Source organism: Megascapheus bottae, chromosome 33 (assembly GCF_031878675.1).
Source record: "Megascapheus bottae isolate mThoBot1 chromosome 33, mThoBot2.hap1, whole genome shotgun sequence".
Classification (NCBI taxonomy): Eukaryota; Metazoa; Chordata; class Mammalia; order Rodentia; family Geomyidae; genus Megascapheus; species Megascapheus bottae.
Genome location: NC_143541.1, coordinates 5054810 through 5072234, shown reverse-complemented (window position 1 = coordinate 5072234; position 17425 = coordinate 5054810). Strand labels below are relative to the sequence as shown.

The 17425-nt window shown below is 52.1% G+C and overlaps 1 protein-coding gene across 1 annotated transcript in view; it reads right to left on the bottom strand.

The window, feature by feature from the left end:
• Window positions 1–1307: 1307 nt before the first annotated feature.
• The window catches only part of Lmcd1 (LIM and cysteine rich domains 1), a 39232-nt gene continuing 23114 nt past the window's right edge, over window positions 1308–17425 (bottom strand). The window contains exons 3-6 of the mRNA XM_090323880.1: window positions 14530–14785; window positions 8770–9105; window positions 3037–3252; window positions 1308–1927 (exon numbers count right to left, since the gene is read on the bottom strand). Coding sequence (XP_090180006.1) covers window positions 1769–1927; window positions 3037–3252; window positions 8770–9105; window positions 14530–14785 — 967 coding nt within the window. The 3' untranslated portion in view covers window positions 1308–1768. The remainder of the gene's footprint in view (window positions 1928–3036; window positions 3253–8769; window positions 9106–14529; window positions 14786–17425) is intronic.

Here is a 17425-nt window from a genome sequence, read left to right as displayed (position 1 = left end):
TGAAGAAGTAAAATAGGTAGGTAGATAGATGTGTGGATGGGCTGATACATGGGCAGATGGGTGTACAGGTGGTGGATAGACTGGTGGGTGGGTGGATGAATGAATGGATGGGTGAGTAGACAGGTGAGGATGGGTGAGTGGATGGATCAGCAGATAGATGAAAGGGTGGGTAGATATGTGGATGGAGGGGTGGATGGATGAACAGATAGTTGGATGAACAAATAGATGCGTGACTATGCCACTGGAGCTTGATTCAATGAGCAGCATCTTAGAAGGCATGCAGAGTTGACCTTCAGACAGGGATAAGGTGACCCAGGGTGAGCAGACGTACAGGGTAACGATGAAGGAACTTCTTCCTGACCAGGAGAAGCAGGAAAATGGAAGTCTAGGGACTGACTTATTTTTGCTCATTTCCAAGGTTGGGAAGCAAAATAAGATGTATTGCAGAACCATTCATGCCAGAGCCACAGATCTTAGCTTGCCAGGCACTGGGGAATTCTAGAGGCTGAGCAAGGGCTTGAACCACAGTAAAATCTTATCTCTGAGAAGTGAGGGTGATAGGGAAACTGAGGCAGGCTGGGAGGGAGGAGCCAGAGGGATTACATCAATCTTGTAAAACACACAGATGGATGGGAGACGGTGGTTATGGGTCAGTGAAAACAAAATTTGGCAGAGCAACGCAATACAAGAAAGTTGGCAGGAAACGAGAAGCTGAAGAATGCCTACAGTGACCAGACTGTGTGAGCAGAGGCCACGGACCTCTGTCGTCCCAGCAGAGAATGACACAGTTCTTAGAAATTATGGGAAGGAAATGAATTTGAGGGCTGAGAATACTCAGACCATAAAAGGGAGATACGATCTGGCCAAAAGACTTATTTGGCTCACTCCACTGCGCGTTCAGTTGGCAACACGCAACATCTGAGCGATTTCCTGTAAAAGTGCTGCATTTGCTGCAGGTCTGTGCATCCAGGCTTGCAGGTACCGTGTGACACCTGTTGGTTGAACATCCCTGGCCTTATGCCCCCTTCCTCCCACCTGCCTTGACTCCCAGCTGAATTGGGTCATTGGCTAAAGCATCTTCAAGGCCAAGAAGCTTATGGTTTGGGGTGTAGTGAGGCAAGTTTGTCAGAGACTCAGGTCACCTGCAGGTAGGGGTGGATGGTTCTGCACTGGGTGGAAGTCTGGTTAAGGCTTGTTAGCATTTACACATTTCCTTGCCTGTACCAGCCTTTCAGGTCATGTGGTACAATCACTGCCACAAAAATCCGAGCTGTGGTATAAATCGTTCCATCAAGTTGTCTGTGGAATCCACATAACTTTTATTGATAACATTGCTCATGCCACAAAGTTGTTTATTAGAACTCAAACTCCACTGGAAGAAGAGGCAAGGAGTGGGGGTTGAGTCCCCTCCACTGCCCTCCATCCTGGGGGAGCCCCCCCCCCCCTCAAGTGCACATCTCACAGCTGGCTATGTGACTGGCTGACTCACGAGTGCATTCTGGGAAATTCCTCCCAGCACTTTCCTGCAGGATGACACGGGCACCTTCCGTTGATTGTGGCTGGGAAATCACGGTGTGTAATCAGTCCTAAGCCTTACAGGGACATCTCTGAAACTACAGCCTCCCAAGGACCCATCGTCCCTCAACCTACAACGAATCTATTCTCCCAAGCATTGCTGTGTATGCTGCTTGCTGTGTGTTATCTCGGCCCCTTGCATGGACTCGGCGTCATGGAGGCTCCAGGAGGCTGTGGCGGGGGTGGGCAGCCTTTAGGAGCGTCTGGACTTGCTGCAGGTAGGACACAGAAGCTGACCCTTGGTGACAATGTAGGCCCTGCCACTCAGCAGCTGCTCACAGCCCTCGCAGACAAAGTGTTTCCGGTGCCAGGCCAGGTCCTCCACACGCTGGAAGTCCTCTGAGAAGATGATCTGAGCAGGGGACAGAGGAGATGGTCACTCGGCTTGTTTCTCAGTCAGGGAGTCTTGTAGGACAGGCTCACCTTATCGCATCACTTGCTTTTGACCATTGCAGGTTGGCTCAGCAGGGAGAGCGGAACCTGGGGCTGGCTGTGGATTTGTCGAGTGTCCTGGCTGGATCATAGCCACCTGTCTCACTGGGTAGAATTTACTCTTGCATCTGTGAAACCTAGAGGTCAGTTGTGTGCTGAAAGGGGGGGGTCACACACCCGGTGTGACACCAGAGCACAGTTTAATGACCCAGCCTCCATGGGGGTCTCTAATGAGGACCATGGGATTTTCTGTGCCCTGGGTTATGGCACAGCAGGATTCCTGTGCTGGCAGTGGGGGCCGACGCATGACCATGGACCCTTCAGAGCCGACTTTGTCCCCAGTGTCCCATGCACACAGTGTCAGTGTGCAATATAAATGGCACATCGCACGTTTGTGGAGCCAGCACCTAACCCGGCGTGAGCCCTCTGTAACTGGAGACCACAGGGCCGGCACAGAGCGGCTCTGACACGGCTACCCCTGTTGTCTTTCCTGGAGCTTTGCTGTGTAACCCACACTGTCCTGTCCCTTGTGCTCTCCCTACCTCAGCCTTCTCAAAGCTGGCATCACAGGCATGTGCCACCACGCCAGACTCTTTTCCTTCTTAAAATTACTTAATGGCATGGTTGTGGGATAAGAGGACTGCGGGGCTGGCTGCAGAGACAGGAGTAGGGGTGGCAGGAGGCAGATGCAGGCGGCCATTGTTGGGGGGCTTCATGAAATGCCCCTCATAAAGAGAACCTCTACAGCCCTTCCCAGCCCAGCGGCTTTGTTCCACGAGGTGCCCTGACCTGTTCTCTAGGACATTCCATCCTAGTGGCCTCCTGCCTCCAGGACACACACAGACACATGGTTAGGGACATTGCTGCCTGACTCCTGCCACAGCCCACAATGCCAATGCTTCCTGTGCCCAGAGCCAGACACCATGGCCTGCCGTGTCGGACCCAGCCCAAGAACCCACGGGCCGCCACCTCACTGTGCCAACGCCAACGAGCAAGTGGAGACACAGAACCCTAGGCCTGGGGCCTCACCTCGTCACAGCCGGAGCAGCGGGGCCGCAGGCTCTCGCAGTAGTGGCGGCCACACCAGGGCGCCCCATCCTTCCAGAAGTAGATGAGGTCCACCAGAGGCTCGGAGCACTTGACACAGGAGAAGCAGGTGGGGTGCCACTGCCTGCTATAACCCGCCCTGTCCGCGTAGACCACGGGGCTGTCGGCAGGGGCCACGCCGTGGCAGAGCTCGCAGACCTGGGAGGGTCGGAGAGTGTGAAGGAGTCAGGAGGGCATTGGGATGTGGGTTCGAAGCCCACCCTCAGCTTCTCTGCTTCCTGTGTGACTTTGGGCAGGTTAACAGACCTCTCTGTTCCTCAGTTCTGTGTGCAGAGGGAACTACTTAGATTGTCTGCATCACCTGGATTCTCACATTGGTTGGCTCTGTAACTTCAGAAACTTTATTTTTTTTTTTCCCGCCAATCCTGGGGTTTGAAGTCAGGCCCTGAGCACTGTCCTTGGGTTTTCTCAAGCCTAGAGCTCTACCACTTGAGCCACAGCACCACTTCTGGCTTTTTTCTATGTATGTGGTACTGAGGAATCGAACTCAGGTCTTCATGCATGCTAGGCGAGGAGTCGACCACTAGGCCAAACTCCCTGCCTAACCTCAGAAATCTCCGAGGCCAAGTGCCCGGGACTCACACTTGTAATCCTAACTACTCAGGAGGCTGAGATCTGAGGATCATGATTCGAAGCCAGCCTGGGCAAGAATATCCAGGTTCTTATCTCCAGTTAACCACTGGAATTGTCTCTATGCTTCCTGGCTGCCATGAGTCAGGCATTTGGCTCCAGTATCCCACACCGTGGTCTGCTGCTCAGCTCAGGCCTTGCGGGCAAGCATCCAAAGACCCACAAACTGTGTGTCTAACAAACCTTTTCTCTTCATAATAAGTTGGCCTCTCTCAAGTAGTTGTTGTAGTATCAGAAAGCTAGCTAACACAGGGAGAGGGGAATATGTACAAAACGTGGTGACAGGAAAAGAAAGCCAAGACACAGGCTGCCCCTACCATGGCAGGTTTGGTGTCCACTGCTGTGTGACTTTACTCAAGTTAACCTCTCTGCCTCATCAAACAGGAATATCACATAGGCCTGGAGTGCAGAATAAAGGATGCAGGCTAGAGGGCAAAGGCTCAGAGAATTGTTGCTTTCCCCAAGACATGCCCAAGGCAGGTCTGGACCACCAGACTGTTCCCTGCTGTCTCAGCATGAGGTTTCCCAAGCCACCAGCATTACGTCTGCCCAGATCACTTCTCTCCGTCTAAGGCCGGGGAGTCAGCTGAGTGCACTCGTCCACTCATTGTCTCCCATTCTTACAGGCTCAGTCACACGCCATCTCTAGCATAGAGCATCTTCTGTGTCCTTTCTGGTTCCAAGAGCCTGCATCTCAGGCCTGAGCCCACTTGGCGGGCTTAGAGAGACATCCATTCTTTAGAATGTCTGATGCTGTAGATCTGGGTTGGGCCTCAAGAATTTGCAAGGAATAGGTCTCAGACTTTGAGATCCATGGCTCTAGATTGCTGGAAGACAATCTGATTCTCGAGCCCAGTGGAAAAGTCTTCTTACCGCAGTTCCACAGAGGCCAGTTTGAATTCTTGGAAAGCATGAACTCTGTTTTTGAGATAGCTCAAAAAACAGGGACTTGAGGTAAAAGGCAGAGAGAAGAGAATTTATTCTTCACCTCCTGGGTGGTTCTTGTTCAAGCTCCCAAGTATGTAAAAATCAGAGCTGGCCCCAAAGCGAGTTTCCAACATTTCCTAGATAAGCTTGTGTGCATTCTGTCTCCTGTGGACAGATAAAGTGGGGCCAATCCCCCCGGTTGGTGAAAGAGACGTGTCTCCCTGTGCCAGGGGAGGGTGTTACCCTATTTCTTTGTTCCCAAGACAAGATTCTGTTAGAAGAGTCAAAATGAAAAATGTTTCACATAGCCCATGCATGGAGGAACTAGTTAGATTCTGCTGCCTTCAAAGTGGAGCCCTGCAGGGATCTGGGTTCACGAGAAGCTCAAAGTGTGCTGTCAGATTCTTGGACACTCCTCCAGTGAACTCAGGGCTTAATTCCTTCTCTTTACTATCACCCAGGCGTAGTGACTTGACTTTATATCACAGAACACGATTGGAGCAAAGACTTGTGAGGGGGCCATGAAGGCAACGTGACGTCCCTCCATCTGTAATGGGGCGATGTCTTGATCAGCTCATCAGAAGTTGAAAATGTCACAAGTCAGTAATCCGCCAGCCGGTTGATGGTGGCTCACGCCTGTACCTAGCAGCTCTGGAAACTGAGATCTGAGGTTTGTGGTTCAAAGCCAACCTGGGCAAGAAAGTCTGTGAGACTCTTTTATCTCCAATAAACCACTAGAAAACTAGAAGTGGGGTTGTGGCTCATGGGGAAGAAAACTAGGTCTGAGCACAAAAGCTCAGGGACAGCGCCCAGTTCAAGCTCTACTACCACTGTGAAGAAAAACAAAAAAACCCCCCAATGCATGGGCCACATGTAACCCAGCTAGCAGTGTGGCGGACTGTGGGGTCTCAGGACCTGGCTGGGAGCTGCATTCCCGCTTCAACACCGAACTCTCCTATGGCTAGGCCAGGAAACCAGGATTTACCTTCTGTCTCCACCGACATCACATCATTTTCATGTTGTGGATGGAGCTCTCTCCATATGCCCACGTGCTGATTCCTGAGTGGACACACTGGCTTGGGTGTGGTGACACATGCCTGCCATCCCAGCTATGTGGGCAGCAAGGATTATAGCTCAAGGCCAAGGAAACAAACGCGAGACCCTATGAAAAATAACTGGAGCGAAGGCAAGGCTCAAGGCTTGGTTCACTTGGTAGAGGACCTGCCTGCCTAGCAAGAGTGAGGCCCTGAGTCCAAGTTCTTGTCCTACCACCACAAAATCACAACAACAAAAGACATGGGTGTCTTTGGGTCTTGGAATGAAACGACAGGCTCATTGGGTAACAGGAAGTTCAAACGTGGAAGTATGGAATTATAAAGGACGCTGGAAGGGATGCAAGTAAACACTGTGTTTCAGGCATCATCAGGGTTAGGGCAGTGCAGCCTAATGAAGACAGAGCCCTGATGGAGGAGCTGCAGCCTGGGGAAAGCCTCTGGTCTCTCGAGAACCCCAGCCTGGACCTGCCACAGGCCCTATCCTTATCACATTGTTTTCCTCTGGAAGGCTCTTATCCAGAGGCTACCCAGTCTAAACCCAGAGTGCCTGGTGGAACTCTCACCACCCCACCCCAGTAAATATTAACACAAGGCCTCGAATTCAGGCACTGGGCTCTTTCCAAGACAAACACTCAACAATTTATTTATAAACAGCAGCTCCCCATTTCCTCTTATGGTGATGATTCCCCATCTTTGCTTTACAGCCTCCTGCATCCCAGAGGCTTCTTTTTTTCTTTTCTCTTTTTTTTTTGTTCTGGCCTAGTTCTTGCTACTCCTGTGTTTCTGAGGTTTCTTGTGATAGAGAAGGAGCAGGCTGCGCAGTGGTTAGGGTCACGTGCCATGGGTGTCATTTGCACAATGGCTCCACCACTGGGGAAACCTCTGAGCTAATCATCTGTCCTTTATGCACACACAAAAATACTTTGCCAACCCCTCTTTCAGTCAATGGAATATCATGCCGGAAAGACAATGTATGTGAAGGTTTCACGATAGCACGGGAAAGTATTTGGAGTAGAAAAAGTGGGCTAAAGGGATTTTCTTTGGAACAAGAAATGGTCTTGAATGTCATTAAAATGTCTCCACCCCGAAGGAGGGAGATGGATGCAGAGCTGGTTGCCACGGTGACTTTGAGGCTGCTTCCGGCCGGGAAGGGGCAAAGCGAGGGGACCAGAGCAGCTGAGAAGCCCCAGGTGTGTCTCTGTGCCCCTTACCCTCTTGTCCTCCAGCTCAGAAAGGGTTGGCAAGTTCACATCCCCAAGTGGGGCCAGCAGGAAAGCCAGCCTGCCTGCCTGCCTGCCCAGCCCACAAGCCAAACATCTGCTTGGACAGAGACTTGGACGTCCCTTGCCCACAAATATGTGCCTTCTGGGGCTGGAGTTGGGTTGAGCCGCCGGCGGCTGTAAGTTTCCATCCCAGAGGCAGCCCTGTGGCTGAGGGTGGGGCCCAGGCCTCCTGAGCCCTCCCCTGCATTTTTGTGGGGAGATGGGGAAAGGTTAGCCAGGCTTGGCTCAGGGGGTCCCGGTGGTACACGGGGGCCCTGGGAGAACATCCTCACCCCTTGCTATCCTCAGGATCCCCTCTCCTGGGCTAGGCACTGTCTGAGGGAGATTTCTTGGTTGAGGAAGTGAGGGGGGTAGGACGGGGCATGGTGGGGGTTGTCTCTGCACCCAGGCTCGTCATCCCTTTCTCCAGTTACAAGTGCAGGTCTGAGGAAGGGCGGAAATGCCTGGGTGAGATGACCACGCCCAGGAATTCTGTGGACTTCATTTCCAAGCAGGCATCCAGCAAGCTCACAGTCAGAATAGCATGCTCACTGTCTACAGCGTGCCCCTGCCTCCCATCGAGGCGGGAGGTGCGAGAGGGGCCTTCACCTGACTGGTATGACATGGTCCAGGTGGCTGGGGGAGCTGTGCCCCCAGCTCTGAGGGTTGGCAATGGGGGATGGTATGGGTCACCCATCTACTGTGAGTGCCACCTTTGGGGTCACTCACCCCACCAAAGGCCAGCAGTCACGTACATCCGTATAGCCTGTGTGGCTGGACTTGCTGGCGTGCACCTTTAACACAGCCTCTGGCTTCTTTTCAGATAGTGGAGTCTATTTCTTCCACGCCTCCGAGAGGCCATTTGTCTTTCCAAGCACTGGCTGTGGGTGGGCGCCTGATCCCAGGCCACCTCTGTCCCACTTCTCAGGGCAGAAGCTATACTTGGGAACTCAATGCGGATAAGTCACAGAGACTTCAAGAGGATAGAATTCTCTAGTATTTATGTTTACAGCACAGACAACTATGTAAGGGCAGGGCTGGGGTGAGATAGGCTGATGGAGACCAGCTTAGGAAATGTGGTATAACTAGGTCTGATTTTTTAAGTCATTAGCGCGCGCGCATGCACACACACACACACACACACACACTCACACACACACACACACACACAGAGTACTGGGGTTGTAAACTCAGTAGGCCCTTTGCCACTCTGGCTACAGCTTCAGCTCTCATTCTGCTTGCCCTGGGGTCGAGAATTGGTGACCATCGGCCCAACAGCGTGCCAGTCCCAGCTTGTCCTTTTGTGTCATTGGGACCATTTAAGAGATGCCAACCCAAAAGATCCCCTCAAACACTGTCCTTCCCCATACCCCACTGCCAGAGCTCTTCCACGAGGCTTCCAAGGACACTTTGTGACTCCTTGGACAGAAAGCCGCCCCATGACCCTTGGGGTCAAGAAGCCCATTTTTGCGCATGCTCATTCTGGCAGGGGGCATACACAAATTTCCCCCAAAAAACCTGGAGGCCAGGATGGCTCCCAATGAGTCTTCCCAGGCCAGCCTCCCTTCCTCACTGCAGCCTGGGGCAAGCCCCCGGGCACAGCCTGAATGCCCTGTGAGCTGGGTGGTTTGCTGGTCTGCCACCTCCCCTGGACCTGAGCCCTTTACTCTGTTTTCCCTTCAGCAGGGCCTGAGTGAGGAAACGAGTGGTAAGTTCCTGAGTGGGCAGCCAGCCCAAGGCGGGGGTGGGGGACATTCACCAGACGTGTGGGGACCACTCACGTATTCCACGTCCTTGGATGGGTCGCCCAGGCTGCCGTTGCTGGTGGGGGCGGTGGCGTCGGCGCCCTCCGGCTTGTCCTGCGCCTTCCCCTCTTCCTTGGGCATGCCGCCCTGCCCTGGAAGGGCCACCTCACCCACCCCGAGGGCCTCGCTCTTGTACTGCTTCACAAACTCTTCCATGGCCTTCAGCTCATTCTCCATAAGTCCCCGGCAGCGAGCGGGGTCCTGGTCATAGATGGGGAGCTGGTGCATGAGCTGGCGTCGGCGATATAGGGCGCCCTCGGTGCCTGTCACCGGCTGCTTCTCCTTGGGGATGAGCTCCATATACTGCAGGCCCTAGGGAGGAGAAGGGGCAGCGTCAGGTGGAGGAACTCTGATCAGAGAATCAGCAACAGATGTGGCTTAAATGCTAATGAGCATCTCTCATTGCTACCAGCAACAGAAACATACATGGCCTTTAAAACTGAATGTAGGTTCTTTTTCATATCCCCTAAGTATTATCTAACTAGTCTATATGACACACTCCTGTACACGGAAGGTATAAATAGGAGGATCACAGTCCAAGCTGTTCAAGGCCCTACATGAAGAACCATTAAGGCAGACAAGGTTGGGGTGTGTGGCTCAAATGGTACAGTACCTGCCTAACAAGTGCAATGTACTGAGTTCAAACCCCAGGACTGCCAGAGGGGGAAAACAAGTCTAAAATAATACCTGTCCATTGTCCAGTAAGAAAATGCATGCACCGTTTAGCTTGAGTGTGGAACTTGTGTGTGCCTTTAGCAGTGGGCCCAGGCTGGAGTCAGTTTACTATTCCTGCACACACAGGGTGGCAGCCCTTCTCCCTGTGTGAGCTTCACAGGGCTATAAAATACTCAGCCTCGTTAGTCCATGGGATGGCTTGACAACAACTTTGTTTTTATCCCTCCATACTCTGATTAGAGGTTTGTTTGATGCCGTTTTCTTTATGAGCCTGAGAATCTGTGCAGGAAGCTAGCTGCAACTTAACTTACCTTTTTAATGAAACATCGGTGAGAAAAAAAGTATGCAGATAGAGGTCAGGAGTTTGACCTAGAGGTAGAGTGCTTGCCTAGCATGCATGAAGACCCAGGTTCGATTCCTTGATACCACATACATAGAAAAGCTAAAAGTGGTGCTTGAGGCTCAAGTGGTAGAGCTCTAGCCTTGAGAAAGCCCAAGGACAGTGCTCAAGCCCTGAGTTCAAGCCCAGGACTGGCAAAAAAAAAAAAAGGGTGCAAATAAATCAGAGGGGACTCTCAGCACCCACCCGAAAGGAGAGCCTGGCAAGGCTGGTAAATGAGTCTTGTATTCCTCAAGGCATCTTTGGGGGTGTCTGTTAGGCCAGTGTTCTACTGCAGAGCCACACCTGCTCGTCGGGTTGGGTGCAGGCTGGCTGGGCTTCCCGTTCTTGACAAGAATGGTATAATTGAAGTCCGTGATCATTTTAGATTGGCTGGCTTTGAAACAAGCATCTTTGTTCCTTCAAAATAGAATATTTTACTTCATTTACCTCCTGGGCAATGCTTCTAATTAGGGGCGAAAATAGTCAATCTAGTTTAAAATTGCTTTTTCTTAGAAAAGTGTAATTAGCTTGCTACAGGCATAAGGCATTTCACAGTTTATTGCCTTTAAAATAGGCAAAGGCCCTTTCTAAGAGTAGAGCTGGCAGGGTCTCAAGTCAATAACATTTTCATGTGGTGGAAATGACCTGTAATTAAATATTAATATACTCTCAGATATTGTCTGACTTTTGCCCTCTTTTTTTCTTTTGTGAGTACAAATCTTCCCCTTGGTGGGCCTCAAAGCTAGGAAGATTTGAGGCAAACAAAGGTCTAAGCCCGAGTAAGAGAAATGGCGAGGAGAATTTATTTATCCTGGATGCCAGTCGCTGCCTGACCTTGACTCTGACCTTGACCCTCCCGACAAGGTCACTTGGTGTCCATTGTCCAGGTGGCTGTGTCATGCTCCTCTACTGGGAACCTATTTGCCCATCTCTCATCCTTCAGGGCGGGACTCCTTTGAAATGGTGGCAATCTACGTGGTAATTCCTACTGAAACTCAAAATGAGCAGTCCCAGGTGTCTAGTTTTAGGGATTAGAGACGTTACAGTTTGTATGCTGACTGGCCCCCGAAGCTCATGCATGGAAGGCCTGGTTCTTAGACTGGTGCCTCCAGCAGGCCATGGGGCCTTTAAGAGGTGGGGCCTAAGGAGAGGAAGTTAGGTATTTGGGAGAATCAGGAGTTCCTGGCCACCCCCACATTCTCTTTGGCTTCCAGGCCAGGATGAATGCTATTGCTCTGCCGTATGCTCCCATCATGCCTTTCACCAGATGCCACTAAGCAACAAGGGACTACTTTCCCTTCACGAGGAGTCTATGGTGATCTCACTCGATCCTCTCACACCAACTCCGACTGACAGCCAGCAAGGGAGTCAAAGGACATGGTGGAATCACAGAGGAACGAGGATGGCTCCCAGATGCCACCCACCTGGCACAACGTCTGGGGAAGGCCTTCCTTCCTGGCTGTGCCTTAGCAGGCTGGTAGCTACCTCCGTGGTGGGCAGTGTGAAACTGCAGGTGGGTTCTGGCCTAGTTATGTCCTATCACTCAGTCCAAAGAACCTAGTTTCAAACTTTCAGGTACAGAAGAGTCGAGTCATGTGGCCTGTGGGCCATGCCAGGACTGTGATGAGGGCAAGGTACGCTTGAGGCCAACTACCATTCCAGGTTCTCCTGTGACACTCAAGGCTCAGGCCACATGGAGGGCAGCGCTAACAGTGGGCTGTGACCAAAGACTACCGAGGGAACGGCTAGCCCAGCATTCTGCAGAGGTTGCTTATCATAGAGCCATGGTTGGCAAAGACACCCACATATCCCTGCAGCCTGACCTGCTCCAGCTGTCCAAGGAAGGGTTTTGGAGAAATGGCTACAGAAGCTTTCCTGGCAGAGTAGTCCTCGAGCCTGGCACGTACCACATTCCCTCAGAGCATGTCCAGGCTGGTTCAGCTCGGGGAGAAAAGTTTTCACACCAGGACTTCTGACGAGGCTGATAAGATCACCTCCGACTTCAGAGACTACAGCATGCTGGGTGTAGCCTGCATTTGGGGTACCTGATGTGTTCCAGGTTTTCTCCCCAGGGCTGTACAGGAGGTGGGCCTTGAGGTGCCCCATGGAAACAGGGGACACAGAAAAATCTCACAGCTAGTGTGGGTCGGACAGCTTTGAACTCAGCAGCTTTTTACTGACGTACACCATCACATCCCCCATGAGAACTCAGGTTCTGGAAAACATCTCTACTGCTAGCTTTCAGAGACTCCTCACTCCATCCCAGCCACCCTGGGCTCAGCTTCCTAAATGAATGCTGTACTGTGTATCCTGGATTTCTCCCCACCCAAGCCCACAGTGGTCACTGAGCACACAGTGTCTTCTACAGCGCTGGCCTGCCCCTGTCTGTGGCTACCGATGGGATCCTGGCATCCTGGCAGGGGCCTGGAAAAAGGGAGGTTTCCTGTCATGGATCTGACGCTGGCTGGTGGTTCTCCCTCTGCACTGCCACAGACAGACAGTGGGTGTGGCTTCCCCAGGTGTGTGAGTCTCCCCTTTACTAGCTGGTCTGGGACTCTGCCATTGCTCCCATTCACTGGTCAACTCTGTTAGGTGCCAGGATCCTTGGCAACACTAATGATCAGACTAGGGAGGGAAATGCCAGGCACAGAGGGCTGGGTCTGGGTGGCTGTCCTGGACTACTCTAACTTAGCAAGCTAGCTGGTCCTGCTCCCCCAGCCAGCAGCAAGATACATTTTCCCAGATTGGCTGGGAGGACTGGGAGGAGAGAGGAGGCAGGGTGACACCAGGACTACCCTAATCCCTCACAGTGTCTCTTTGCTCCCCTGTCAAATGGCCTGGGGTGTGCTTGGTGCAGGGGAGTGGAGAGGGACTCATGAGGCAAGCACCAAAGCATTTGCTGGAGGCTGGCTCTTAACATCTCCTTCCTGCCTCTCCCCAAGTTCTGCCTGGATATCCAAGACCTGAACAATGCCCCCCCATGCCCCGCCCTGCCCCCCAAACCTCTCCTTCCCATCTGCCAGCCCTGGAATCCTGCTCAGGAAGAATCTAGATATGTGCAGGCAGAGAGGCCCAAGTTCAGAGTCTGACTTTGCATTTAAACCACTGGTGGGGCATTCGGCTAGTTCCCTCCTCTCTGTGAGCCTCAGGGACCCTCTCTGTAGATGAGTCTCATAACTACATCCCCACCAGGGCTGGGGACCAGAAAAGGCTGTGCTTGCTGGGCACTTGGCACAGTGGCTGACATGTGGTGAGAACCGGATAAGGAGGCACAATTTGGCTGATCCTTACCAGCTTGAGAGACTTAAGGCTTTCTCTGGCCTTCCTGCCATCTGGGAGACGGACAGACAAGACTCTGTCCCATGTCCAAACTACAATCAGGCCTGACCACATGCTAATTAACACAACATTGGGCTAGCAAGCAGGACGGGAGAGCCAGCCAGTCTCAGAAGTGTGACTGGGCAGGCGGGCCGGCTGCAAGGCGGACAGAGGAGTTCTTTGTGGCCACGTGGTTTTATGAGGCAGCATTAATCACCGCGCCGCAATGCGATGCCTTCCCCCGATTAGAGCCGCCCAAGTGCTGGGTTCTCGCCGGTCAATTCCCCAGCCATTCCCAATGCTGGCAGTCCATTCTTTATGACCCGTGTGCTTTCTTTGCACTGACGCTATGCAGAGCCCTCCGTGGCTGGTCCAGACTGGGTGCTGGGAGCCAGCCGGGCTCAAGACCACCTGCTCTGTGTCCATATGGCCACTGTGCTGTGGCCTGGGTTGACTTCAGCATTGCAAACCAGCACAGGGAACTCGATCATCTTTGCCTCCCAATACACAAGGCAGCTCCCTCTCACAGGGTGGCTGGACCCACAGAAGCTGCCCTGTTCCTTTGTGCTCTGCAGCCCAAACTACAGGCTCACTTCTGTAATCCTAGCTATTCTGCAGGGTGACAGCTGAGGACTGTGGTTCAAAGCCAGCCTTGGCAGGAAAGTCTATGAGACTACCCACCCCCCCAAATAGAAAACAAAGTGGGAGCTATGGATCAAGTAGTAGAGCAAAAAGAAGCCCAGGGATCCCTCCCTGGCACTGAGTTCAAGTCCCAGAACTGGCAGACACACAAAAATGCTTTGTGCTTTTCATAGCACAGTTGAATCAAAACAATGCTTTGCCTCAGTTCGCTTTGGCTAGGAGCCCATTCCCCGCCTCGAATGACATCACGGAGCTGCTCTTGCCCGCCTCTCTGCTGTGGGGGTAGGTAGGTGGGTTTGGCTTTACCACCTTCTCCTGGTTAGAAGACAGCTTACCCCACGGGAAAAATGAAAATCTTACAAATGGGGATCTTGCTTGGAGCGTTTAGAGCAATCAGTAAACGGTGCCCTAGTCAAGAGTGAGAGGCCGACAGGGAACAGCAAGTGTCCCTGTGTTCTAGCTGGGAGGGACAGAGTTCGTTCCCAGCACCCATGACCTCTGAATTGGAGTTCATAGGAATCCCTCTATGCCCTTGTTAGGTGCCCAGCCAGTCTTCACTCCGGGTTTCCACGGGGCAGGAGCGGAGCCCACAGGACTGGCTGTCGTTTTTTTGTGACTCTGAGCTCTCTCCCCCTGATCACTGAAACTCAGGCATCTGTGACTCAACTGACCCCTGGAGGGCAGGAAAACAACCACTGGGCTGGAAGGAGCCCTCTTACCAGTTTCTGGGTGACACCGGGGGGCGCCCACTCGTAAGTGATGGTGTCAAAGGTGGGGTCTTTGCCAGTGGCAATGGGGTTGGTCATGATCATGCGGTTCCTCTTGTAGATCCGGATGCCGTCCCCGCCTTTCACCCGCGCCGTGAGCATGGAGTACTTCGAGTCCATCAGCAAGCGGCCGATTTTCCGGTCATCTTCTAGGTCAGAGCTCAAGCAGTGGTCCTCTTGGCTGCATTTGCATGATTTGCATATTTTCCTGGAGAGAAAGGGGCGGGGAGGAGGGGAGGAGGGGGGGGCACTAAGGTCAACTTCCTGGAAGGAGAGGCAGAGTCTACCCAAGAGCATCCTTCAGGTAAGTAAGGATGAAGTTTGAGTTTACTAACATGTAGAGAGCAAGGAGGCCTCCGAACCATCTGCTTTTCTTATGCCCTGTCGCTCCTTGCCCATCTTTCTGTCAGTCTGTCTTTTGGTAGGGAATGTAGGATATGGATGTTTGCAGTCCATATTGTCAGTTTAAAAAGAAAAATAAATAAAAATGGAGCTGGCTGCCAGTGGCTCACACCTGTCACCTGAGGTACTTAGGAGACTGAGATCTGAGGATTGTGGTTCAAAGCCAGCCTGATGAAGGAAAGTCTGCAAGGCTCTTTTATCTAACTAATGACTAAAAAAAACCAGAAGTGGAGATGTAGCTCAAATGGTAGAGCACTAGCTTTGAGCAAAAAAAGCTTAGAGATGATGCCCAGGCTCTGAGTTCAAGCCCCAGGACCAACACCCACACCCACACCCACACCCCCACACCCCCACACCCCCCCCCCCACGGCACATTCTGCCTCCTGGCGATAAACATGGCAGCAGTCATTACAGATGCTCTAAAGAGAGTTTGTGGGTTGAGGTCGGTATCTGGCCTGCAGTCTACCTTTTATAAATAAAGTTTGATTGGGACCTAGCTCTCCACACATGCTCATTTGCACATTGCCTGGAGTTGCTCTGGGGCTAGAATGACATTTGAATACTTACAACAGAGATCATTTGGTCCACAAAGCTTAAGATATTTACTGTCTAGACCTTCAAAAAGTACTTGCTGATACCTGTTCCAAGAGTTCTTAGAATTATCTCCCAAGATTGGTGGGCTTCTACGCTTCTTTGGAACTATTTTGTATGCAACTGATTTAAAACCCAGAGGGCATTTCTTTAAGAAATGTGCAGACAGGTACTGAGAGAAGTCCATGAGCTGGAAAGATTCATGTTCTCTGGTTGGTTTTGTGTGGAGCCTAAGCAAAGGAAATGGCTCTTGGAAGCTTGATGCTGCTCTCTGACAACTGAAAGCACACATATTTGATCGCTTTGTGTCCTGATGCACAGGCTCAGAAAGCCAGAGAGTTCCAGTGTGCGTGCAAGCATTCATTCTTCCTTGGGTGGCGGTGGCAGGTGGCATGCTATGTTGTGCTGTGTCTCAGGGGCTCCAGGGCAGGTGACTTCAGAGCTTGTGCTGTGAGCAACAGGGCAGTGGGGAAGGCCTCAGCAGAAAGAATGTTGCCCTTTTCCAGTCTATGCCTGGAAGACGAATGCACTTCCTTGTCTATCACATTCACTGCTTTGGGGGCCAGCTGAGGAGTCTCTTGCTGCTGTGCCTCATAACTTTGCCACCAAGGCCATGTCTGTCTCCTGGGGTACAGCCAAGTTGGGGGAGGGTTCTTTGAGGGAAAAAGGTGACCCTGGCATCAAGTAGGTGGAAGCCAGGGATGTCCCGCTGCAAAGTTTGTTCATGCCTCAAATGTCAGTCGTGCCAAGATTGGGGGCCCTCATCTGATGGAAGAAAGATGGCCCTGGCTGAGGGAGGGAAAAATCAGACAGAAAATGTAAGGCAAAGCTGGTTGGGGTTGGACCATAATAGAATGGTATGTCATCCGGGGTGCTTCTGCTGGGTCCGACCAGGTGAGCAGGTGCTACAGTAAAAGGGTACAGTCTCCTTGGTCCTGAGTTTGGAAAATGGTGGGTTTAAGAAGTGTCTGCTTCTCTCTTCAGGGCACAGCTGCTCCTGTCTTTAGCATCCTAGCACGCACCAGCATATCAAGCATACTGAGATGCTTGGAGTCCAAGTTCACATTCAGTCAGTAGGCTACAACACGAGAAGGGTTAAGTCAAGGGTTCATTTCAGCCCCACAGGAGAAATAACCTGAAGCTTGCTGCAGGGCAGAAATGGAAAGTCTTTTCTTCTGGGTCTCATGAGAAGGAGTTGCTTGGTGTGCAGACCTGAGGCATTTTGTAAATGATTCTGGAGCTAGGAATGCAAGAGAGGGGACAGTGGCACTGGAGCGGGGACAGGGGGTCGAGGGAGGGAAGGATACAAGAGGGCTCCGATTCTCAAGGAGCCAGGTCATCAGGTCCTCCAGGTCCTGCGTGACCCTCTGACCTCTCCATCCCTGCTGCACAGGGAGCTGGATGAGGAAACTACCCTTTTCAGTCTGGGTTAATCTTAGGACACTTATGTGGCTGCTGGAAATGCAACATGTTTCAAATGAAGAATGTTGAGGAGCGGCTGAAGAGATGCTCTTTGGCACAGCTTCTGTGTCATTTCCTTTCACCTGCACTGTGCATGTTGCCAGGCCTGCCTGCAGCTGGGATTTTGTCAGCCCAGGAGGACTCCCCGACACCCCTCCCGTCCTACCCTGACTCCTTCCAGGCACCCAGGGTGTGGGGGACACAGGTGCCTCCTGAGAGAGCTTCAGGGGCATGGCCGCTTTTGCTATCTTTGCCAGTGACCTGGGAGGGCATCCTTCCCTGAATGCATTAGAAGTCAGGGAGCTTTCCTTCCTTCTCACCCAGGCTGCCTGCTCTTTGAAAAACCTGTCAAGCATGTGACCTGAAAACTAGAGCACGGGAATATCTCACTGTA